The sequence below is a fragment of the Brachyhypopomus gauderio genome, chromosome 5 (assembly GCF_052324685.1).
Source record: "Brachyhypopomus gauderio isolate BG-103 chromosome 5, BGAUD_0.2, whole genome shotgun sequence".
Taxonomy (NCBI): domain Eukaryota; kingdom Metazoa; phylum Chordata; class Actinopteri; order Gymnotiformes; family Hypopomidae; genus Brachyhypopomus; species Brachyhypopomus gauderio.
In genome coordinates, this window is record NC_135215.1 from 9785331 (window position 1) to 9809678 (window position 24348).

At 44.2% G+C, this 24348-nt stretch overlaps 3 protein-coding genes across 6 annotated transcripts; all 3 read right to left on the minus strand.

The window, feature by feature from the left end:
- Positions 1-77: 77 nt before the first annotated feature.
- On the minus strand, positions 78-7022 carry ssbp1 (single-stranded DNA binding protein 1). 3 transcript variants are annotated; one of them, XM_077005507.1, is made up of 7 exons: positions 6937-7022; positions 4875-4939; positions 4708-4765; positions 1798-1938; positions 1385-1472; positions 1150-1238; positions 78-721 (listed from the first exon to the last, which is right to left on the minus strand). In XM_077005507.1, the coding sequence occupies exons 2-7, from the start codon at positions 4896-4898 to the stop codon at positions 678-680; spliced, it is 444 nt and encodes a 147-aa protein (XP_076861622.1). In that variant the 5' UTR covers positions 4899-4939; positions 6937-7022; the 3' UTR covers positions 78-677. The 3 variants fall into 3 exon arrangements, with proteins under 3 accessions (XP_076861622.1, XP_076861623.1, XP_076861621.1); XM_077005508.1 differs by having other exon boundaries at positions 4875-5045; positions 6937-6998; XM_077005506.1 differs by lacking the exon at positions 6937-7022 and adding an exon at positions 6786-6901.
- Positions 7023-7398: 376 nt separating this feature from the next.
- Positions 7399-18630, minus strand: c5h12orf56 (chromosome 5 C12orf56 homolog). Its single transcript, XM_077004514.1, has 14 exons — positions 18247-18630; positions 17394-17556; positions 15024-15102; positions 12627-12945; positions 12400-12491; positions 11044-11389; positions 10334-10422; positions 9986-10075; positions 9826-9878; positions 9735-9763; positions 9348-9428; positions 9158-9235; positions 8584-8762; positions 7399-7908 (listed from the first exon to the last, which is right to left on the minus strand). Exons 1-14 carry the CDS (start codon positions 18487-18489, stop codon positions 7782-7784), a joined length of 1968 nt encoding a protein of 655 aa, XP_076860629.1. The 5' UTR covers positions 18490-18630; the 3' UTR covers positions 7399-7781.
- A 974-nt stretch (positions 18631-19604) lies between these two features.
- On the minus strand, positions 19605-23340 carry LOC143513806 (uncharacterized). Of its 2 annotated transcripts, none has more exons than XM_077004524.1 (5): positions 22819-23340; positions 20950-21141; positions 20549-20702; positions 20184-20378; positions 19605-20089 (listed from the first exon to the last, which is right to left on the minus strand). In XM_077004524.1, exons 1-5 carry the CDS (start codon positions 23021-23023, stop codon positions 19867-19869), a joined length of 969 nt encoding a protein of 322 aa, XP_076860639.1. In that variant the 5' UTR covers positions 23024-23340; the 3' UTR covers positions 19605-19866. The 2 variants fall into 2 exon arrangements, with proteins under 2 accessions (XP_076860639.1, XP_076860637.1); XM_077004522.1 differs by having other exon boundaries at positions 22807-23340.
- Between the last annotated feature and the right edge of the window lie 1008 nt (positions 23341-24348).

Below are 24348 nucleotides of genomic sequence, written 5' to 3' on the forward strand. Positions count from 1 at the left end.
GCCCACCAGGCGTGGACACCGCTTTGGTGGATTGCCGTTTTAACACTGGCTTCGAAATGAACTTTTTAAACAAAAGAAACTATTAAAAAAGCTAGTTTATTAGTAAATAATGAAAGTAACGTCGATGCACAGACAGGCATGTTTGAGAGGAAGGTGAACAAAACTAAAGAGTAAAGACGATCCAGGTCTGTTTGATTGTTAAGGGCTGTTAGGGGACTTCAAAGCCACTGAAACAGATTATGAAGTCCAAATAAACCCTTGAATGGATACTGAAACCAGGTGTTGCAGACAGTGAACTAAATATATCTGAACAGAAAGGTGCACACAGGAAACCAGAGATATGAAACATATGTATTCAAAACCCAGGGAACATTTCAAATGTTGGTTTTCAGTGCGTTCAGGGGTCACATGAACAAACACTGAGAAAACTATCAAAGTTTGTTTTCTTTTGTAAATACAAAGCAATATTAAACATATCAGCAAATGAGTAAAGGAGGTCCACTGTTCTTGGCCACCAGGTCCGAGGCCATTACGTTAGCATCTCGTCACATATACGTCAGTCATAAACAAAGCCTTCAGTCCAGAATCACAAACTCACTCTACAGAAACAAAAACTACATCATCCTTCTCTCTTCTGCATCTTCTCTTCTTCTGTTTTCCAGAGCAGAGAAAAGGCCTCACACTCTCTCCCGTATGTTGTCACTGAGGAAGATGATGTTATCTGCAGGGAGTAAAGAAACACCAGTGAAGAACTGAACTGGGATCAGTCTGGGTACAAACCCAAGGTGTGTGTAGCTAGCAAGGCAGACACGATAAATATATTGACACTATGGTACTACGGTACCTTGCACATATACAACATGCACATACATATACTGTGCATACATACATTTACGGCATTTGGCAGATGCCCTTATCCAGAGCGACTTACATTTTTATACAAGTGAGCAATTGAGGGTTAAGGGCCTTGCTCAGGGGCACCTCAATCATGGCCTCAGGTCTGGGAATCGAACCCACAACCCTCCGGTCACAAGACCAGTTCCCTAACCACCAGGCCATGAATGCCTCGCATTATGTGCTTTCTAAGCTGGGATTTGAGCTGCTGTGTGGTGTCTAAGCTGGGATTTGAGCTGCGGTGTGGTGTCTAACCTGCGATGATGGTGGTGGCCTGTCGTCTGACGTTGTTCTTGTCCACGTACTCCCCGTAGTCCAGCTTTCCCTCAACAAGGATGCGAGACCTGCACATTGTTGAAATGAAATACACATGAGCAGTGCGTGATCAGAGCAGAGCGAGGGTACATCGCTGAGAGGGCTCGCGTGGGGTGTGTGTTGGGGGTGTGTTCGTGCCAGGAGAAACAGGCAGGTCCTAGCTGAATCTGCTTACCCCTTCTTCACATACTGATAGGCTACGTCTCGTAGACCCGGCTTGAACACAGAAATCCTGTGCCATGTCGTCTTCTGACTCACGTCCCCTGCAAAACCCATATGAGTATAGAGCAGATATACAACAACAACTTTTATTATTGTAGTTTCAAGACAGCTGGTGTCCAGATTGCTGCACTCAGACCCAATTAAATGTGAGACATGGATGGATTAGAACAAACAGGAGAGGTGAACTACAATGAGCACACAGAACCCTTCAAATGGACTGAGATGATTCAGCCAAGCAACATGCTGAGAGAATAAACTCATCAATGGGGAAACAATAACAGAACTTTTAGGAGTGTTTATTGGTTTACTCCACAGTCTACTGGAGTGGCCCTGGGGCCCCGTGATGTGGGAGGAGCTTCATCCTGCCTGTGTGTGAGGACTCGCCCTCTCCAGAGCGCCACATCTCATTGGTTGCCATGGAGAAGATAGTGACGGGGTTCCTCCCATCCACCTGTCTCATAACGGGGTCCTGGCCCACTCTCCCCAGCAGCTGGACCTTATTAATGGCTGAACACACACACGCGCACACACACGTGAGAGAGAGAGAGAGAGAGAGAGAGAGAGAGAGAGAAAGAGAGAGAGCGCAAGAAATGTATTTTAAATATAATATCAATATATTGTGCTCTAGTATATATACAGAACACCTATCTGGACCACAGAACACCATCTCTTTGATTAGGGGTTTCATATTAAAAATCACATTCCACTGCAATATTCAGGCTCACACTGCAAGAACAGGAACAGTCCTTAGTGATGGTTAGGGCTGAACGATTTTGGAAAATAATCTAATTGCAATTTTTTATCTATAAATTGCGATTGCGATTTTAAATCGCGATTTTTTCCCATTGTTCCACTTCAGGAAACTCTGTTTCGGCATTTTTTATACAGCTCAGATACAGGGTTGCGGGAGGGGGGGGTGTAAACAGAGGCGGTCTTTGCATAGAGGCGTTGCTAGGCAATTGCCTTGGGCCCCTCCCACTGTAGGGCCCCCTTGTCTAGCTAAAGCCAGGTTCACACTACACGACTTTTCAGTCATCAGGTTGTTGTGCCGTTCGCACTACACGACTGGTTGTGCTGTAATCGCAAGTCTTTCAGTTGTTGTGGCTTTCACACTACATGACTGATCGGTGACGTGGGCTCACGAATTACACGACTGGGGAATCGCCGACTCATCTGGCTGCCGTCCAAAAACACGAGAACACGAAAATGAAACACTCGCGAGAACCAGCAACACCACGAAGAAAATAAAAACAACGTACATGTACTCCACATTTTCGTTATTATTATTATTTTTTTACCGTTTAACCACCCCATAGTCCCAAATTGCCAGAATTATTTCATCTCTCCGTTGCAGTGAACATAGATATAGTCAATCGCACTATTTCTCCAGTGCTGTCACAATAACTTAAACACAGTCTTGTAGTAAAGTTGTATGAAGCTAGACGCTGCTGTTGACTCACAGTCGCCGACTGGGCTATATATGAAATATGCTAGATATTAAACATGCTAGATATCTGCCGGTCGTCTGCGAGCAGTCGGCGAGCGTCTTTCAGCAGTTCACACTACACGACTGAGCGAGCGCCGAATGATCCCCGATTTGCGTCCGACCACAGTTTCTGTCGGCGATCTACAAAAACAGTCGGCGACTGAAAAACCATCCTAAAATCTTGTAGTGTGAACCTGAACTTATTTCTCGCATATTAATGTTGATGGGCCCCCTAGCTAAATTCGCCTTGAGCCTCCAAATTGCTAAGTCCGCCACTGGGTGTAAAATGGACTAAATTTAAGTATTATTATTATATCGTGATCGATCGATCGCCATGTGGTTGGCGCCAGAGCGAACTACTAATTTTTTAGTCTAAGATGCTCAATGCGTGAGAGTTGGCAGCCCTGCAGGTATAGCAACATGGCTAAAATATGTGCGTGAGGGCATTTGGTAGCGCATATCCAGTGTGTTTAACAAAGCCATGAAGCCGGGCTTGTTCACTATATTAACGGGCATCATGTCTTTCACTATGAACTCCGTTACTGCCCCAGTTATTTCAGCGTGCCGCTTCGAATTACATCCATAAGGAGTTACACTTTCAAACGGTTCGGTCAGTGAACCCTCGGTGCTGGACCGCGGTCAAGCTATTCGCGCTTTCGCGATTCATCCGTGCTTTAAATCTTATTGCGCCTATATGTGTGATTTTACGGTATTTCGCTGCTCACCGCATACTAAAAAGCTGTATAAGCGCAGAGAAACACTTTGGCGTATTTGAAGATGCAGCACTGGTCGTTGGCATTTTAGCCTTACAAATATCATACGAGGCTTTGTGGTGTTTTTTTAATGCTGAAGGTTTGTAGTGTTACCTCGCGTCGTAGCAATAGTAGCAAGGCATGTTTTGCAGGGTACCTGACGTTGAGCAGCATCTTTTTAAAAGCCAAAGTCATTTCACACAACTTATGTGCTGCCCCTCTTTGGTATTAGACTTTCAGTTGTGTCAGCTTCTGTCGAGCCTGAAGCCATTGTGCAACAAGTTAAAGTGCGCTGTGTTAACTTCACTTCTCCAACTCCCTGCCTCCTGCTCGGGTTTGCTCCATTCGTCCTCGGCTCGGCTCGCTCCCAAGTCACGTGACCAGTTTAAATCGCAGCCTGTGCGATTAGACAATCGCGTTTTTAAAAATCGCGAAATTATCGCAAATGCAATTAATCGTTCAGCCCTAGTGATGGTTATACTAAGGAATTTTACAGTCAGCATTCCTGGCTGTGTAGCATTCCTGACATTTCCTCAAGTGCCAATTCAGTGTCCAATTCACACCCATTTCCACATTCTGTTGAAAAGCTGCCATTCCGCAGATACATGACGTTACAAGAAAGTTCATCATGCATATCCTGTGACAGGTTTTAGCCCTGCCCAAACCTCTACTACACAGCCCCGCCCTCAGGCAACACAATGTCTTAAGCACTGCCCTCAGGCAACACGTCTTAAGCACCGCCCTCAGGCAACACAACGTCTTCTTATGCCACACCCATCAATCTACAGCTCAACAATGCCCTCAGGCAACAATGTAATCCTGTAATACAATGTAATGTGATAAATGTAATGTGATTATGTAATCCTATAATACAATGTAATATGATTAATATAATGAGAGTATTTAATGTTATTAATGTAATGTGATTATTGTGAATATGTAATGTGATTAATGTAATGTGATTAATATAATGAGTATGTAATGTGATTAATGTAATGTGATTACTGTGATTACAGTGAGGAATAATGTGGAACTCACATCGCTCCAAGATGAGACTGACATCTGTTGTGTTATGTCTGACAATCTGTCTGAATAACTGTGAAACAGATAAAACAAAGATTTTAATTTACCACTGAAAGAACATTTTAAAAGGTAAGCAACAGACAGTTTGCTTCCCAAACGACAGCGTGAAGTCTTCCCTCTACCTGCGCTGACGCACTCCTCAGCATCTTGTTCACCAAAGACTTCCTCAGCTGAATACTGACAGGATCTAGGGGGAGAAGAGCCAATCACAATCTGCAGGACACGGCGATAAATGGCGCAATACTCTGCACTTTGTCTTTTATGTGCGCGCCCCCTAGTGGAAGAAACGAAATCTGGGAAATAAGAAAAGCAAAAGACCATCAGAATGTGCCATCAGAATTCTCTTTCATTCTACCCACAGACTACTACAGCTGTTTTGCAACAAAGTCAGAACACAAAGTCAGAACACACATTCAGAACACACATTCAGAACACACATTCAGAACTCACATTCAGAAAATACTTTTAGAATGGAATTTTGACATCAGAAAGTTTCTTCCATCAGAGTAATTATAGGGTCTAACTGAATGATGAAAATGTTTGATATGCTCATCTACCTTCTCTATCAATATCGTAATGCCCGTGAATCCAGTTTTAAGGTCCTGTATTTTGTAGTCACAGGTAAACATTTATTGTAAGTGATTACCTGGTATAGGGAGGATGGAAAACCTGGACCTGGACTTGTCCATTAAACCATTAACTTCCAGTAAGCACAACATTGAGGACTGGATATTAAAATAGCAGTGTAGAGCTGAAGACCTCCAAAGACCCTGACCCCAACCCTAGACCTCCAAAGACCCTAACCCCAACCCTAGACCTCCAAAGACCCTGACCCCAACCCTAGACCTCCAAAGACCCTAACCCCAACCCTAGACCTCCAAAGACCCTAACCCCAACCCTAGACCTCCAAAGACCCTAACCCCAACCCTAGACCTCCAAAGACCCTGACCCCAACCCTAGACCTCCAAAGACCCTAACCCCAACCCTAGACCTCCAAAGACCCTAACCCCAACCCTAGACCTCCAAAGACCCTAACCCTAACCCAAGACTCCCAACTAGTTAACAAAATAATACAGGCTCAGATCTCAAGAGCTCATTTATTTACTAACTGTCAATAAAAAAACATTTATACACATTTTCCTTACTTATGACAAGACATTAAATATTACATAAAGACCCAGCTAAACTTCATCCTCCTGTAAGCAATATCTCAATAAAGTGTTTGGAGCATCTATGTTTCAACAGTTCCCTCTTAATTCCAGATCAAATACAATAGTGGCTATACATTCTTAAAACATCTAGGCTACCAATTATACAAGACTGTCATTACCAAACAGTTCTGAGTTAGGCTATGTACAGGTGTTCTCAGGTGTGACTCACCTGGTCGCTTAATACCTGAAATGCATCAAGAACACTTCTATAATAACAACACCCTTTTGAATGTACGCACACATCATTTGCGTGTAAACATAGTCATTTTTCTAACTACCTAAATAAAATTACAGAAAACGAATATTACATAACATACATTAAACTATAATATTTAGAGTTTTGTCTAACCTAAATTTTACCAAGATCAATTCATGTCAATTCAGTCAATCTACACAATACATTTAGCTAAAATATTTTCTTAAAAACCACTGAAATATCAAAACTGAATGGAGCAGCCAAGCTAAACAAATGGGGTTATGAGACACTGACTACAGATTTTGCTCAGACTTTGACAGCTAGTCCCCAACCGGACTGGACTAATGTTTACTGCAAACGGTCTCAACGCAGACGGGCTGCGCTTAAGCGAAGATGAGACCATCACGCATCCAACCAGGACAGAGGCGCCAGGCTTGGGTCACCTTCCCAAAGCACTGCCAAAAGTGAACTGTTCTCTATAGGCAGGCTGGTTAAACCATGCAACTGGCTGGACCGGCTACAGTGGTTCGGTATTTACTCATATGCTGACAACAGTCCGTCAAAGGCAAATCTGTTATTTACGGTCCCTCGCGCTGTTGGCTTCGCTTAGTTAGAATGAACTCAACTGTAAAGTGTATTTTCCCGGCTTTCCGATGCGGTAGGATGTACCATCTAGATGTCAGAAACACCCTCCAACATTAATCACAAACATCCTCCTAGTAGCATTTGTAGAAATTACACGAAACCAAACTCGGCACAATTGAATAAAAAACTTACAGGATAGGAACGTGATGATGGCAACATGAACCACACGACGATTCCTGTCCGTTTCTAAAAACGCTCCGTACTGATGTACGATGAAGAACAACATAGTTCCGCTGTAAATATATCCGACTAGATTAACTTATTATCTTAATTAATAAGCAAATATAACTTTACTTATTACTTGTGTTACTGCATTATCGTAATGTAATTTGCTTATATCTAGTATTCTAATATAATAAAAAAAACTTGTTAGCTAATAAGACAAAAAGTAAAATCCTGTGAATTTAAATGTTATTAAGTTGTATTGGAATGCAAAGTCAAAATCATCAATTCATTTATAAAATCCTTTATTTCAGTCAATTCAGTAAGAGAAAACAATTAAAACACCAGTAAATCAAACAAAGAATAATGTGCTTACAGATTGGAGTGCACATCTAAATGTACTGTAGAAAACATACATATTATAGTGGGAAACCGTGCATAAAAATACTGTTCATTTGACAATATCTTTGGTGGAATTTTAGCCTGCTTTATTTAGAAGGGACTGAAAGATTATTTCATTGAGAAACGCATTGTGTATAACATTGTAACAGTCTTCATATGTCACTTAATACGACACACACAAATAATGTGTTCACACAAGGGCTGGTATTGTGCTTTTAAGGTCCAGCGCAGGTCAGGAATACGTTTCTGTAAGGGAGTGTGTGCATGTGCATATGTATGTGAATGTGTGTGTGAGGGCATGTGTGTGTGTGTGTGTGTGTGTGTGTGTGTGTGTGTGTGTGTGTGAGGGCATGTGTGTGTGTGTGTGTGTGTGAGAGAGATTTGGGTTATGGATATGGTGGTAAACAGTGTTTTTAATCCATGGTGAAAGGATGGTGAAGCATGTGTATGTGCAGTGTTGTGAGGAGATGCAGTGCTGCTGTGCTAATGGGGTAGTGAGGAGGAAGTTTGTCTTCCAGCCCTGACAGTCCAACGAAATATCTAGGAGAATAAAAACAGTACATAAAAAATGTCGGATTAGCTGGTGACACAATTAATCACAAATTATATGAATAGCTACTTTTAAACTGCAAAAAAATGAACTTTAGTAGTCAGGGCCATGTTGAATGAACTGTAGAGAAGTTCTGCTGTACACATGGGTCACTGTTCACAAGGGCCACTGTTCACAAGGGCCTCTGTTCACATAGGCCAGTGCTACAACCACATGCACTTCTCATACACATAGTGCTACTAGAATTCTACAGAAATCATCTGTAGAACAAACAGCATTTACAGGCACTGTAAAAGATTCTAATATTCAATTGGAACAATGATGGATACCTTTGATAATTTAAACTCTTAATCACCTGCTAAGTTGACTTTAATACTGTTTAATTTAATACTGAATTCTGAATGGTCACTTTTTCTTGAGTTATTTTTTTTATTACTTTTAAATTATTTTTTGCATCTTTTTCATTTACTTCTATTATATGTATTATACACATTAAATATATTCTCTTTATCATGTAAAGCACTTTGTAAACTTGTTTTTTAAAGGTGCAACACAAATTGAAGGTAATAATATTTATTACATTAGTATGTTATTTCTGATGTTCAGACAACCTCGTGCTGCATAGCCCATAGCGTCCAGGTCCACGAGCCGCCGTCTGCTCTTACCTGAACTCCTCTCTGAACTCTGTTGTGATGTAGGCCCTGAGGGTGGCGCTGTTCTGCATGCAGGCCAGAAGGACACTGCAGCGTTGGTACAGCAGGACGGCCTGAGATGGACTCAGGGGACGTTGTGAGGGAGCCAGGGCTAGCACCACCTGCTGGGCCTGGTAGCCCACAAACTCCACCTACACAGACAAACCCGACGGCAGCTGAGGGTCACGGGGATGACTGTGTACTGATGCACTGATGCACACACATTCATGCCACATGTTACTGTCCATCCTGTAACTGGTGGTGTGGTGGTCCTGCACTGTGCCTGATGGATTTATTCCACAGTGGCCATTGATGTCAGCACACGTGTGTCCTGGCACACGTGTGTCCTGGCACATGTGTGTCCTGGCACACGTGTGTCCTGGCACTGCTTTGTTCTACTGAGCAGTTCCAACACAGCAAATCCAGATAAAGTCATTCAGAATTTAGAGCTAAACTAATCTCTAAATGTAATACAGATTAATGTATATAATGATACAATATTAAAATTTATTATCCACGAAGAGTACAACATTTCAAAGAGACTTACAAAGGAAGTATGTGACTGAAATGTTGTAAAAATCCAGCCCACAGTAAGATAGTGTCCTGAACTGGGGGTGTGGCTTGCCTTTGAGAAAAAAAATCAGATGGTTTGTGAGTATTCCTACATGGCTGGAGTTCAACATACAGATGCATTCTAGACAGGAATGATGTTGTGAAGAGTGAAGAGTGAGACTCACGTCCTGACAAAACAGAAGCACCTCAAACACAAGAACAGATGCAGCATCCTGATACTCTGCTTGTAAGGCCTGTAATTGTATCTCACACACACACACACACACACACAAACACACACACACACACACGCACACACACACACACACACACACACACACGCGCACACACACACACACACACACACACACACACACACACACACACACACACACACACACGAACACACACACACATGCACACACACATGCACACTCGGTGACTGATAAAATGCTTCTGGTAAACAGATGTCTTAACCTAAACTCACAGATGTCTTATCGTAATTTAATCTCTGGTTAAGATGAGACATCTACTGAACCCGGATCACTGCTGCAGCACAGCACCACCACCACAGCAGAACTAGAACTGCAGGTGAAGGGTCCCGTCTTGCCTCTTCATGTGATGTAATCTGGTTGTGTTGGAGGGACGGGGTATCATGGAGGTGCAGGTCAGGGTCCCGCAGCACAGCCAGGAGCATGGAGGCCATCACAGTGCCCCTACACACACGGAGGCCAACATCTTCTCATCTCCTGTCCCCACTTCTGAATTCTTTTGACCCACAGTCCTACGGTCCAGAGATGAATCCTATACTATGGTTACTCACTGCTTGAATGTTACCACACTTTGGCGAGCAGGTTCCAACTCCGTCTCACGGAACATCAGGCTGAGTGTCTCGACCAGCATTGTGCAAAGCCTGGTGAGACAGAATAAAACAGCGCTCAGGCACAGGGACAGAGGGCAGAGAAGAGAGTACTGGGAGTACAGGGAGTACTGGGAGCACTCCAGTACAGAGAGGTCAGCCCACATCACCCTGGGTTTTGGCTATGCGAGCCCCTTAGGATCACACATAGTGTAGTCCTAAACCTAAAACATCTTACAAACTCATTTCTTACAAAATTGAAATGAACTTCCCTCTTGATTTGTGTTTACTGTGGAGATGAAAAGGACTCACTGCAGTCTGTCAGTGGTGTGCGGTCTGTCCTGAGAGACTGTAGAGTTCTCCACCAGTGTGTGCACCAGCAAGGGATACAGCTCAGCCGACTGATGAACACACACACATATGCACCCAGACACACACACACACACGCACGTGCACACACACACCTCGAGTATAGATCGGACCAAATATTGCTGACAGCAAAATTCCCTCTAGTGATTTTCATTTGAAAATATGCAACAAAATGAATGTTTACTAGTATGTACTATTTACTGTATTATTACTAGTATGTACTATTTACTGTATTATTACTAGTATGTACTATTACTGTATTATAACTAGTATGTACTATTACTGTATTATTACTAGTCCCTCATGCTGCTGGTGCTGAGGCTGGTGGGCTGTCTGTCTGGCTGGTATTCAGACTGGTGGGCTGTCTGTCTAGCTGGTGGGCTGTCTGTCTGGCTGGTATTCAGGCTGGTGGGCTGTCTGTCCATCGGCGCAGATGGTAATTCTGAAGTGAGGGGGACCAAGCTGTACAATATATACGTTTATGCTTGTAGATGCTAGATTTCGGATGGGGTCAATATAAATCTGGAGGGGACATGTCCCCCCTGTCCCCAGTGCCATCTGCGCCCCTGTGTCTGTCTGGCTGCTTTTCAGGCTGGTGGGCTGTCTGTCTGGCCAGTATTCAGGCTGGTAGGCTGTCTGGCTGGCTGACATACTCTCCAGAAGAGTGTCCTGACGGCAGCATGATGGTGTGCGGCCGTGTGCAGCTCCTGTAGCAGCAGGTGCAGGTTCTCCATGGCCAGGCACTCCTGCACCAGCTCAGCTCTCAGCTGCTGGAAGAGGCGGGAGGTCTGCTCACAGCTGGGAGCCCTGCACACACAGGGACATGCAGGGACACACAGGGACACACAGAGACACATCCAGAGACACACAGAGAACACACACAGGGACACACAGAGACACATGCAGAGACACACAGAGACACACAGAGAACACACACAGAGACACGCAGAGACACACGCAGGGACACGCAGGGACATGCAGAGAACACACACAGAGACACATAGAGACACACAGAGAACTCACGCAGACACACAGAAACACATGCAGAGACACACATAGACACACATTGACACACACACAGAGACACACGCAGAGACACACACAGACACACAAAAGGCAAACACAGAGCACACACAGAGACACACACAGAGCACATGCAGAGAGCACATGCAGTGAGCACATGCAGAGAACACACACAGAGACACACGCAGAGACACATGCAGAGACACACTCAGAGCAAACGCAGAGCACACACAGACACACACACACAAACACACACAGAGCACATGTAGAGAACACACACAGAGCACACATGCAGAGACACACTCAAATCACATGCAGAGACACACACAGAGCACAACGCAGAGAACACACGCAGAGACACACACAGAGCACACGCAGAGAACACACGCAGAGACACACACAGAGCACAACGCAGAGCACACATGCAGACACACATGCAGACACACACACACACAGACACACAGTACATGTGGAGACACAGACACACAGCAGAGTGTTAGTCCTGGTGGAGGTGCAGGACAGGACAGGCCACATGTGTGATTATGGGGACACACCACATGTGATTATGGGGACACACCACATGCGTGATTATGGGGACACACCACATGTGTGATTATGGGGACACACCACGTGTGATTATGGGGACACACCACATGTGTGATTATGGGGACACACCACATGTGTGATTATGGGGACACACCACATGTGTGATTATGGGGACACACCACGTGTGATTATGGGGACACACCACGTGTGATTATGGGGACACACCACATGTGTGATTATGGGGACACACCACATGTGTGATTATGGGGACACACCACGTGTGATTATGGGGACACACCACATGTGTGATTATGGGGACACACCACATGTGTGATTATGGGGACACACCACGTGTGATTATGGGGACAGGTCACACGTGTGATTATGGGGTTTGGATCCGCATGTGACATCAGGCACTGGCAGGAAGCATGGCACCTCACCTGCTTTCAGGCTGTCTCTGTTTCCTAGGCGACGCAGACGGTGACTTGTTGCATTTCTTCATGTACAGAGGGTCCAACATCAGTGTAGATCTCTACAGTAAAGCAGTAGAAAACGCTGTGGTGAAATGTGTAGGGATGAACGTTGGGTTTCACATTATTATTCCAAACCTGCAATTATTCTAAAAGCTACTAATGACAAAAGCAAAAAGAACATGTTGGTCTCTTACCATTAAATATCTGTTCCAGGAGCTTTGGAGATGGAGGTATAATCGTGATGAGCGTGACACAGCATACAGATGAAGCTCCGCCTCCTGCTCCTCCCACTCTGACTCCCTCTGCCTCTTCCTGAACGTCCTCTTCATCAGCCTGGCCAATGAGAAGCTCCTGCGTCCAACCACCAGGGCCCGTGGCTGAACTCGGTTGACCCTAGAGGCGTGGCTCACCTGAGGTGAGGGGGTGTGGCTTAAGCACTGGGGCCTGTTTGGGCAGGGAGGGCAGGACATGGAACGGCACTTTATGACCCTCTGATTGCTGCCTCTGTCATCTCTGAAACACACACACACACACACACACACACACACACACACACACACATGCACACACACACACACGCACGCACGCACACACGCACGCACACACGCACGCACACACACACACACACACACACGCGCGCGCACACACAGTGAACAATCAATATAATTCCTTTAGGTCATAAACTAATGCCTAATAGTCATTCAGCTTGCTCACAGCAATATCCAGGCATGCAATTCTGACAGAAGTTATTCATATACATTTTGAAATTGCAGATTATTTATGATCTTTAACTTTCTTTACATTTCTTTTAATTAACTTTTATCTTACATTTCAATAGTGGTACTAAATTTGAAGAAACAATGGCAGCGCATATATATATATATATATATATATATATATATATATATATATATATATATATATATATATATATATATATATATATATATATGCTGGATCTGATCACAAAGCAATTCGTTTTCATTCATTTTCAGCCAGTATTAATCACCACTAGACATGGTGACATTCACTATGGAAACACGAATACACACCATGACTTGTTCGGTTCACTATGAGCCGGTGCACAATGCACAATATCCCAAAGTATCTTATTGTTCAACACACTGGCCTACATATCGCTCCTAAAAATAAAGAAAAACCACCATAATCCATTTAAATGATAATCGCCAATTCTCCAAAATTCTACCAATCCTCTGCAAACCTAAAAGACTGATGCCTGAAGGCTGTAGTGACCCTCGGGGAGGGTTCCGCCTTCTCTTGTGTGTGTTGGTACACTCCCCCGTCTCAGGCGACAGTGTCGTGGCCTCCGGTGGTAGTGGCAGGCTCTGGCAAAGGACCGTTAAACTGGAGCTAATGGACTCCCTGGGGCTGAATGTGAGAGAAGCTTTGTGAGCTGAAGTTCTAAACGATCACATACTCTCCGGTCTTGCCTGCACTCCTCCATCAGTCATGATGATGTACACACCTCCATCACACCTCCATCAGTTCTTCATCAATTATGCAGATTCACACACCTTCATCAGTTGTGATATTTCCCCTGCATGACTATTAAAAGCGCTGGTCTCTGAGGCTGATCCTGTGTTGTCCACTGAAGGCTGTCTGGGGGCATGCAGTATGTAATTCTGATATGTTGTATAAACATAGTTGGTTTGGGATCAGAACTGATTCAGTCCACAATCCACCAAAACCAACCCAGTTTATTCTGAGAATGATGAACACGGATGAAGTAAAGGCATGCACCAGATTAAATCCAGATTACGTAAAACTAGCAATAACTGCTGAGAAAGCAGGCCATGTTTTCAGTATGTGCTTTCCCTTAAGCTGAACGTGACACTCTGCTGTTTGCTTTGATGTGAACATACAACCCTTTCCTTCTCTTACTGAAGTCATTAAAACTTCATGAGTAACCTGACCAAGGTTCTCACTGCCTCCCTGATTCAACCCTCTGCTCTCTTGGAAGACTCTCTTATTTCAGACAGCAATTTACTGCCTAAATAAGAGCTTCTTAATGTAGTTTAACTGAAAATAATGTAATGTTTAATAATGTTAAACGTAACATAACGTTTAATAATTTTAAATGTAACATTGTTTGCATGTTAAAAATACATATAGATATGTAGGATTAGTCTTAGAGTTTATTCTCTGGAAACACTGGAGGTGTCAATAACAGAGGTGCAGTAGCTGTATTGGTGATGGAGGTGCAGTGGATGGACTGTAATGGAGGGTGGAGTAAATGTATTGTCATGGAGGATGCTGATGTTGTTAATGTTTATGAATATTCATGAATGAACAAATGATGTCACAATGCTGGTGGGAGTTGGGAGTGGACGAATCTGCAGCATGGAGATAAGCATGCTGGGAAAGGGGTTGGGAAAAATACCAGGGAATGAGGGAGTGAATGAGGGTGGAAGTGAGCGAGGGAGAGAGGGAGTGAGTGAATGAGGGAGGAAGTGAGGGAGGGAGGGAGGGAGTGAGGGAGTGAGGGAGAGAGTGAGGGAGGAAGTGAGTGAGGGAGTGAGTGAGTGAATGAGGGAGGAAGTGAAGGAGGGAGTGAGGGAGGGAGGGTCTACCTCTTTAATGGTGCATGCAGGCCCCAGTCATCACCTTCTGGTGGCGCTAAATGTGTGGATGAGCAGACAGTGCCGTTTCCTTTCAGAGATGAAGATGGAGGCAAAAGACAAGTATTTAACTGGCACATTTTGCACACAGTCCTGCACAATTATCAGTGCAAGATCTCATAAGGAGCCCAGAAGGACTACATCAGAACCAACATCAGAACCAACCATCACAGTCCAGAGTCGGCGCCTTTGCTACACTCTGAGAAATGGGATTGTTAATCTGAGAGAGCAGAACATGAGGGATGTGAGGTAGTCTAAACATCTCCAGCGCTGGTCTGGTGCTGCCTGTCCTTGTGTGTTGGGCAGAGTGGCTCTGATCCTGCACCACACCAGCAGCTTCACATCTGACATTGGGGAGGTGAGAGTCTCTTTATAGAGTCAAACAGCCACATGCAGGTGTCCTGACAAGCACAGCAGGAGGAAGGGCAGGATGAAGAACACATGCGACAGTACTGACAGCAGGAGGATGAAGAGAACTTACGACAGTACTGACAGCAGGAGGATGAAGAGGACATGCGACAGTACTGACAGCAGGAGGATGAAGAGAACATACGACAGTACTGACAGCAGGAGGATGAAGAGAACATACGACAGTACTGACAGCAGGAGGATGAAGAGAACATGCGACAGTACTGACAGTAGGAGGATGAAGAGAACATGCGACAGTACTGACAGCAGGAGGATGAAGAGAACATACGACAGTACTGACAGCAGGAGGATGAAGAGAACATGTGACAGTACTGACAGCAGGAGGATGAAGAGAACATGCGACAGTACTGACAGCAGGAGGATGAAGAGAACATACGACAGTACTGACAGCAGGAGGATGAAGAGAACATGCGACAGTACTGACAGCAGGAGGATGAAGAGAACATACGACAGTACTGACAGCAGGAGGATGAAGAGAACATGCGACAGTACTGACAGCAGGAGGATGAAGAGAACATACGACAGTACTGACAGTAGGAGGATGAAGAGAACATGCGACAGTACTGACAGCAGGAGGATGAAGAGAACATACGACAGTACTGACAGCAGGAGGATGAAGAGAACATGCGACAGTACTGACAGCAGGAGGATGAAGAGAACATACGACAGTACTGACAGCAGGAGGATGAAGAGAACATGCGACAGTACTGACAGCAGGAGGATGAAGAGAACATGCGACAGTACTGACAGCAGGAGGATGAAGAGAACATGCGACAGTACTGACAGCAGGAGGATGAAGAGAACATACGACAGTACTGACAGCAGGAGGATGAAGAGAACATGCGACAGTACTGACAGCAGGAGGATGAAGAGAACATACGACAGTACTGACAGTAGGAGGATGAAGAGAACAGGTGACAGTACTGACGTGATTTTCATACATAAAGTGCAAATAACACTATTTTTGTTTGTACTTCCATCTGGAAGTTTCTTATATTTAAATTTCCCATCCACCAGCGTAGCCTCTTCAGTCATCTCCATCATGATCTTATTGTGCGTCCATATAATCTGTATGTCTGGAACTCGTGCACTGAGAAACATTCCATGGTGCAACAGTGTCTCATGCGTAGTCTAACTCATGTGCTAATTCAGACCTGGGCATTGTACGGCCCCATCTACATCCAGAGAGCCACATCCAGCCCTCTGACTATCTCTGACTGGCCCGCATGAAAATATTGATAAGTTAGAAGTCAAAGGTAAATGTGTGACTATGACATCTATTACACTGTAATAAGTGCATGAAATAAAACTTCACTGCTTTTATTTTGAAGGCAGCTGTTTTGTTTTTGTTTTAAAATGTGTGTCTGCCTGGTCAGTTCACTCATGCACCTTCAATTAATTGTGTCAGTGAATGTGTTGGGCAGCTTTCAAGAAATCAGCTCTTAGCATGTTAACATGTCTAACCCTCCACAGAGGGGCTGATCCTGTTTTAACACGTCTTACCCTCCATAGAGGGGCCGATCCTGTTTTAACATGTCTTACCCTCCATAGAGGGGCTGATCCTGTTTTAACATGTCTTACCCTCCATAGAGGGGCCGATCCTGTTTTAACACGTCTTACCCTCCATAGAGGGGCCGATCCTGTTTTAACATGTCTTACCCTCCATAGAGGGGCTGATCCTGTTTTAACATGTCTTACCCTCCATAGAGGGGCCGATCCTGTTTTAACACGTCTTACCCTCCATAGAGGGGCCGATCCTGTTTTAACATGTCTTACCCTCCATAGAGGGGCCGATCCTGTTTTAACATGTCTTACCCTCCATAGAGGGGCTGATCCTGTTTTAACACATCTTACCCTCCATAGAGGGGCTGATCCTGTTTTAACACGTCTTACCCTCCACAGAGGGGCTGGTTCTCAGGTGTCCCAGTGGCATGGACATAGCGTCTCTAGTTCTTAGTCCTCTCTTCCCAGAATCCTTTGAACTGGTGTAGACAACACATATGTGAAGAGATTGTTCTCGCTCTCTGCCACTGAGGAAGTCTGGCAAATCGTTGATCTGTGAGTGTGTAAATGAAAAACACACAATAACAGACAAACAAACTTCTGCTTTGCAGATCATGTTTACAGTTCATGATTACAGCTCATGAGTGTCTATATTTGCTTAATTGTGCGATTTGAATAATACGGTCTAAGCATCCTGATAATCTTACTGTGTGGATCTGTTCGGGATTTTGATACACCTTATTCCAGATTAACACACACACACACACACACACACACACACACACACACACACACACACACACGTACACTTCCAATTTGTATTAGAATAATACAACTAATTTCTACAAGTAAATGGACTGTTCATTATTACATTATCACAAACCGATGCATATTAAAGCATTCTCCCTTTTAAACCACGATGAATTATTATCTCAGGCGTTTTAAATAGTATCTGTAAAATTCTATTTACTGTGTACATCTAATCAACACAATGAGAATATATGTCTTTAAAACCTAGTCTAATGTGAAGCCCTGTCTAATTATTTGCGTTCATTGGTAGTATTAATGCATTAATGAATAAAGGAATTAATAATCAAAACACTTGCGTCATTTTAAAAGATGGTGCATTTCATATGGTTATTCACAACTTAATATTTTTGTCCCAGAATTATTCTCCATATAAAATGAATACTGACTGGCACAGTGATGTCGCCAAAAGAAACGTTCAACCTGTCCCACTTACCAACACGATGTCTATGATGTGTCTGAATCGCACCGCCGGCTGCAGGGTGCGTGGCGGATACTCGGTCAGGTAGACGCAGTCATCGCTGAGTACAACGTGCATGAATGCTTTCTTAACAGTCTCGGAGATGACAACGCACGGCTCGTAGGCACGTATCCGCTCATACACATCTCGGTCTGTGTTTCTTTTAAGAAAAGTCTCGAGCTTGCTATTTCTCCGATAAAGCGAGTTGGTCTTTGCCATCACTGCCACCTGCCACGCGTAACACACACCTCAGCGCGTGAAAGACCACCCTCGCGTTAGCTGGCTTCACACACCAACAGAACAAAAGTTTTAAAATACTCCCTTTAGCGGAACCTCCATTCTCAAAAGTCCCAATCCTAGTCTCTGTGGACTATCTAGTGCTGTCTACATAAACAGCGACGTGATTGGACAAGACAGTCGCTCCCATCAGCGCAGGATACCTGGGTTACAAAAGCATCTCAGATAGACAAGACTCAAAAAGCAACACGTCAATGAAACCTGTTATCCCGTATATCTCCTTTGGACGGAAAGGATGAACATATCCCAACTGTGAATGCCACAAAAATATACCTTGGGGATAAATAATGAAAAAAAAAATTCCAGTTCAGTTCGGTTCAAAAGTACATTTGTGTATCAGATGGGCACACCTGGCAATAAAGCATCAGGTAAAAATGTAAACTGGGGCGCCATCTTGTGGCTATTGCTGTAGCGGTATACTGGATATTATTCAGTAGCAAAATGTACAAAGGTATCTTTGTTCAATGTTGAGGCATGCAGGGTGAGAGATGTGATGTGGAGGGACACCTGGGCTCTCACGAAGGAGGAAGCTGCTCGTGTTTGGCTTCGTAGACAAATGTCAGGGTTTTAGATCTGAGGTGTGTGTCTACAGGAAGTGTCAGGGTTTTAAATCTGATGTGTGTCTCCAGGAAGCCAGTGGAAGGAACACAACAGTGGAGTGGTGAGTGAATATAAGATGCAGATGCATTCTGGATAATCTGCAAGGGTCTAGTGGTGTTACTAGACTGATGAGATATGGAGTAGTCCTGAGAGGACAAGGGATCAGACTGATGAGATGTGGAGTTGTGAACATCTCCCTCGAGCAGCTGGTCCTGGTCTTTTGAAACACCCCAAAGCTGTTATGATTTATTTTATGATTCATAAAAATCATATTTTTCTGATTATAAATTTTATGATTTATTCATCAGTATCAGTTCATACAATTTTTGTGTAGAAAATACATACATGAAATCAATTAGTAGAATGTTGTTATATAGAATTGATTACTAGTGCTAGATGAGCACATACTCAAGACATTTGACACACACCTGCTCTGATAATGCAGCACAGGTACAATGACTCATACTAACAATACATACTAACAACACATACTAACAATACATACTAACAATACATATTCTCAAGGTTTTAGTTAACAAACTGAGACTGGTGAAAATGCTAAATGCTATGTCATACTCCAGAGTAGCCAAACTGGCTCCAAACCATCAGGTTACTCCAGGACATTTCTGTTCTTCTGTTCTGTCCAGTCATGGCCCCCTCTGCAGCCACCAAAGGTGAGAGGAAGGGGGTGCATCATTGCTATGGGCACAGACTGTTGTAGGAGGGGCTTGGGTTAGGGGGTGGTACAAGTTGGATGGGTGGGGCTTGGTTAAATGGTTGTTTGGGAGGGCTGTCTGTAAGAGTCGGGGCAGAGAGGTGGATGAATCCAGGCTCACTGGGGGCACTTGGTGTGGACACTCTCTGAAGCACCATGTGAGGGTACAGTCCAGGCGCAGGGGTGGTTAGTAGGCCCTCCTGACTCCTGACACACACACACATACACGCATGTGCTCACACTTTACTTTTCATTTGCTACCTTATAACATTTCAGTTCTTTGTTTCTGACAGCTCTTTACCTCTCATAGCCATGGTTCTCGTAGCCAGAAAGATGCCCCATATGTAAGGGGCTGGTGATGGGCCATGCGGCCTCCAAACTCTGGCAGATCTTTGGAGGGGAAAAGGTGCACCAATCTTCCTTTTTCCGAGTGTTGGAGGGGCTCCTCTCCATCCAACACTCACTACTCTGGCAGGACTGGAGCCTAGAGCTCCCCCTACAGGAACGGCAGGAACTGAATAACCTTGTCATCACTTCTCCAACCCTTCTCCAATCTAGTCACGTCACCACTGTTCGTTTTCTCTTCACAACCTTTTGTGTGTGTGTGTGTGTGTGGATATGTAAGTGTGTGTGCGTGCGTGCGTGTGTGTGTGTGTGTGTGTGTACCTTCTGCCTTCTCTCCATTGGTCCTTTGCCTCACTTCCACACTCCTGCACACAGCAGATGATGAAGGAGACAGACATGACGAGGATGATGATGCTACTCACTGCCGACACCAGCAGCGCCAGGCGTAGGCCGTGGTCCTCCGGTCTGGGAATGGCTACCAGACACACGGCACAAACCCAACTGACCACAGCTGTTAGCTAAGACAGCATGACACTGTACTGTATGTGATGCAGGTGTTCAAGCTATTGTAGAAACTTTGTTTAGCCATTTCTGGGTTTATTAAAGTTTTCTGGTAAAATGCAATCAAACTGTTAAAACACACACACCATTCTCGAGTCTGGTGTGTGTGTGGTGTGTATGTTGTGTATGTATTTTCCACATCTGTTAGGAGCTGGTCTTACGCTCACAGACAGGAGGGTTTTTGTTCCAGCGAGGAACACCATCCTGCAGGACACAGGACATTTTGTCACTGCCCACCAGTTGAAAACCCTCCTGGCACCAGAAGACCAGGACTGTGTCCCTGGACCCCCCTGCAGTGTTCATCACGGAGAACGAGCCCCACCGGGGGTGTAACGGGGGTAAACACACCACATCTGACACAAACACACACACGCATAAGTGCACACACAACACACACACAAACTTGAATGGACAGGAACCAATAACAAGATTGTTGAGATTTACACATACATCAAATATATATTTCATATATACGTGTGTGTATGTGTGTGTGTGTGTGTGGGGGGGGGCTGCCCTCTCTGCTGCCCTCATGCTGTTCCTTCCTTTCCCTTCATTTTCTCCTGTTTCTCCTCCATTTCTCATTGTCTCAGTATCCCTTTCTCTCACTCTTAATCCGTCTCTTTCAGTCCCACAGTTCCTCTCCCACAGTGCTCTGCAGCTCACTGAATTGACTTTGAAATTGAGCTCAGTCTCCTGACAGGACAGTGTTTATGTTTCTCACCAGCATGTGTGTTTGTCTCCCCTGTGCACCAGCACGTAGCTGTGTGATAAACAGCATGCCAGTCTCATTTAACTGGTTTAACTGGAATGACAATACCTGCTGGGCCAAGTGCTCCCATGGTGTCTCCTGACACACAGCTGCTGTCTTACTTCAAACTCCAGCAATTTCTTCATTTCCCTGTCATACCATTCAGCTCTCTCCTTCTCTCTCACTCCTTCTCTCTCTCTCTCTCTCTCCCTCTCTCTTTCTCTCTCTCCCTCTCTCTCTCTCTCTTTCTCTCTCCCTCTCTCTCACTTTCTCTGCCTCACCAGGGTAATGCCATAGGGTTTCTCTCAGAAGAGAACATGATTAAATAAAGATTAGAGTGGCACATAAAAAATTCATCCCCTGCATAGTTGTCTGCATAGTTTCCTGTGGGCTGAGATTGGAGCGGTTCTGGGGCCCGGTTCTGGGGCCCGGTTCTGGGGCTCGACCACACACAGGCTGTGGCGTACACTCATACAACAGCTCACACACTCGCCAGAGAACGTTCAACCACACACACAGTTTAACCGGCATGTATCCTATATGAGAAATCTCTTTGGCATTATACAATAAACCACTGAATTTTCATGGTGTGCGATATATCCAAACGCACAAAAAAGGCTTTGAGGCAAATCCCTCATGAGCTATACAGTGGGTTCTTGTCAGGTTATAATGTGATATGCTTTTGTGTGTGTGGTGTGGTTGTATGTGTGTTTGTGTGGTTGTATGTGTGTTTGTGTCTGTGATATGTGTGTTTCTGTGCAAGCAGAGATATTTTATCACTGCATGTGTGTTGGTGACGGTGTTGAAGATTTGATGGATTACAGTTACTATGATACTGCTGTAACATTAGCTGTGGTAATAAAGTTTCTCCTCAACCCGCCCATTAAAGTCCTTACTGCTGAACTGCAGCGTGGACATAGTTCCATTAAGGTTTAGAGTAAGTACAGGTTTGTCATTACATGAGGAACATTACAGTGCTAGGAGTCACACACAGTTTAGATGAAGAACTTTCAACATAACATTTATCAGATGAGAGTTCTAATAGTTAGATTACAAAAAAGTGCTGCATACTATAATGGTATATTAAATAATATTAAGAAATTATCTGATTTTGAGATTAGTTGACTAAGTTCTAAAAAGGTTTTAATGTAATGAATAAACTTGCTCCTCCTTGTATAATACCGTATCCCCATGCCAGTGGCCAATCAGAATTTCATTTGTGTAAAACTACAGTAATAAAAATGGAAAGCACAGTGTGGTAAAGACTCACCTGTGGACTCACCTGTGGACTCACTTGTGGACCCTGTGTAGCTGGTGGCAGCAGTCACTCCGATGCCGGGGCTGTCTAATGTAGCAGCTATGCTGGTGGACAGAAAGGTGGAACTGGCTGAAGACGCTTGCGCTCGAGTCGTATTAGACGCTAGAGTCCACGTAGCAATGCAGAGCGCTGTCCAGAAGATCCTTGGCTTGCTGACGCTCGCAGTCATATTTGAAGAATGTGGGTTACAAACAAGAAAAGGTCAGGAGTTCTGCTCTCTCAGGTTCAGGCTCCGACACGCCTGTGGCCTCTGGAGGACACTCCTAGTTACCTGCCGTCAAAGGCTGTCCTTCTAAATACTGTCCTTTTAAATACTGTCCTTTTGAACACTGTCCTTTTACATACTGTACTTGTATATAACCTATTTATATTAACTACTGTTTTGCTGTGCTGATGGCTCTTTGCTTTCGTTCTCCACGGATGTGGCCAGCTGTGCGCAGCCTTTAAGCATTCATTCTCATTCTTACTCTCATTCTCTCACTCTCACTTTTTCACTCTCACTCTCACTCACTCGATTTGGCTGCTGGCTGTTCCACTAAGGGCATGTGCTGCGTAACGTAACATGTATAAGATTTATGCACTCTTAAACTTGCTGATCTCTCTCTGCCTCTCTCTCCCTCTCTCCTCGTCTGTCTCTGCCCCTCTCTCGTCCTCTCTCTCCCTCTCTCGTCCTCTCTCTCTTTTTCTCTCTCCATCTCTACTCCTCTGTCTCTCCCCCTCTCTCATCCTCTCTCCTCCTCTCTTTCCCTCTCTCTCAGGAAAATGCCATAGGTTTTAGGCCGCTCTACTCTGTGCACTGTAATGACATGAAATGACGCTTTAACAATCTTGACCGGCAACTTTCACTCCACTTTCACTTTTACTGAGATCATTTCCTAACCCAAAATAAATTACCGAGGAAGAACCAGATTATTCAAGTTCTACCCAAGCCCTTCTATTGCACTGTAAAAGATAACGCCATTGCTTAATCATAAAACAGTAGTAACCTTTACTTAATTCATAATAACCTAGTGATTTAACTCATATAATTTTAGTAAAGTCCCATTTTTTTATGAAACACCTCAGAAACTAAATACAGGTGAGTATACTCAACGCAAACCTTCAAGTTGCAGGATCCACGCATGCGCAGTGACGTCAGCAAGTCAAACGTTTTTCAGCAGAGCGCAGCGGAGATTTAACGTACCGTTTAACGGGCAAGTTTCACTATTTAAGTAAACGTTATGTTAAAATGTGAGATGAGACTGCCATGTTAAGGAACCAACCGATTAGCTTAACTGAGGCAATAATTTCCAGTTCTGGTTATTAACCTGCCTGGCAGGTATTAGCAAAGTAACTTATGCTAACTGGGATTAGCAATTAACGTTCAGAAATACGGATGGTCACCATTAAAATATTAACAGTGTAGATATAATAATTTGAATGCACTTTAGATTCAAGTGTGTTTTTGGAAAGGCTTCGCCGTGTTAACGTCTTAGTTATGTAGTTTAGCTGCTG

Bases quoted from the DNA above. Each gene is read 5' to 3' on its own strand.
- LOC143513806 (XM_077004522.1), bottom strand. From the start codon at position 23,023: ATGACTGCGAGCGTCAGCAAGCCAAGGATCTTCTGGACAGCGCTCTGC. The intron at 20,379-20,548 runs GTACACACACAC...CCGTTCCTGTAG, and splicing joins CAATGGAGAGAAGGCAGAAG to GGGGAGCTCTAGGCTCCAGT. The intron at 20,090-20,183 runs GTAAAGAGCTGT...TGTGTGTGTCAG, and splicing joins GAGAACCATGGCTATGAGAG to GAGTCAGGAGGGCCTACTAA.
- c5h12orf56 (XM_077004514.1), bottom strand. From the start codon at position 18,489: ATGGCAAAGACCAACTCGCTTTATCGGAGAAATAGCAAGCTCGAGACT. The intron at 9,879-9,985 runs GTGAGTAACCAT...CCGTGTGTGTAG, and splicing joins AGTGTGGTAACATTCAAGCA to GGGCACTGTGATGGCCTCCA. The intron at 9,429-9,734 runs GTGGTGGTGGTG...TGTGTGTGTGAG, and splicing joins CCTGCAGTTCTAGTTCTGCT to ATACAATTACAGGCCTTACA.
- ssbp1 (XM_077005506.1), bottom strand. From the start codon at position 6,831: ATGGTACATCCTACCGCATCGGAAAGCCGGGAAAATACACTTTACA. The intron at 4,940-6,785 runs GTTGAGTTCATT...TTCTCCCCCTAG, and splicing joins CCGGGAAAATACACTTTACA to ATCCTGTCAGTATTCAGCTG. The intron at 1,939-4,707 runs GTGAGTTCCACA...GTGTGTGTTCAG, and splicing joins CAGTCTCATCTTGGAGCGAT to CCATTAATAAGGTCCAGCTG.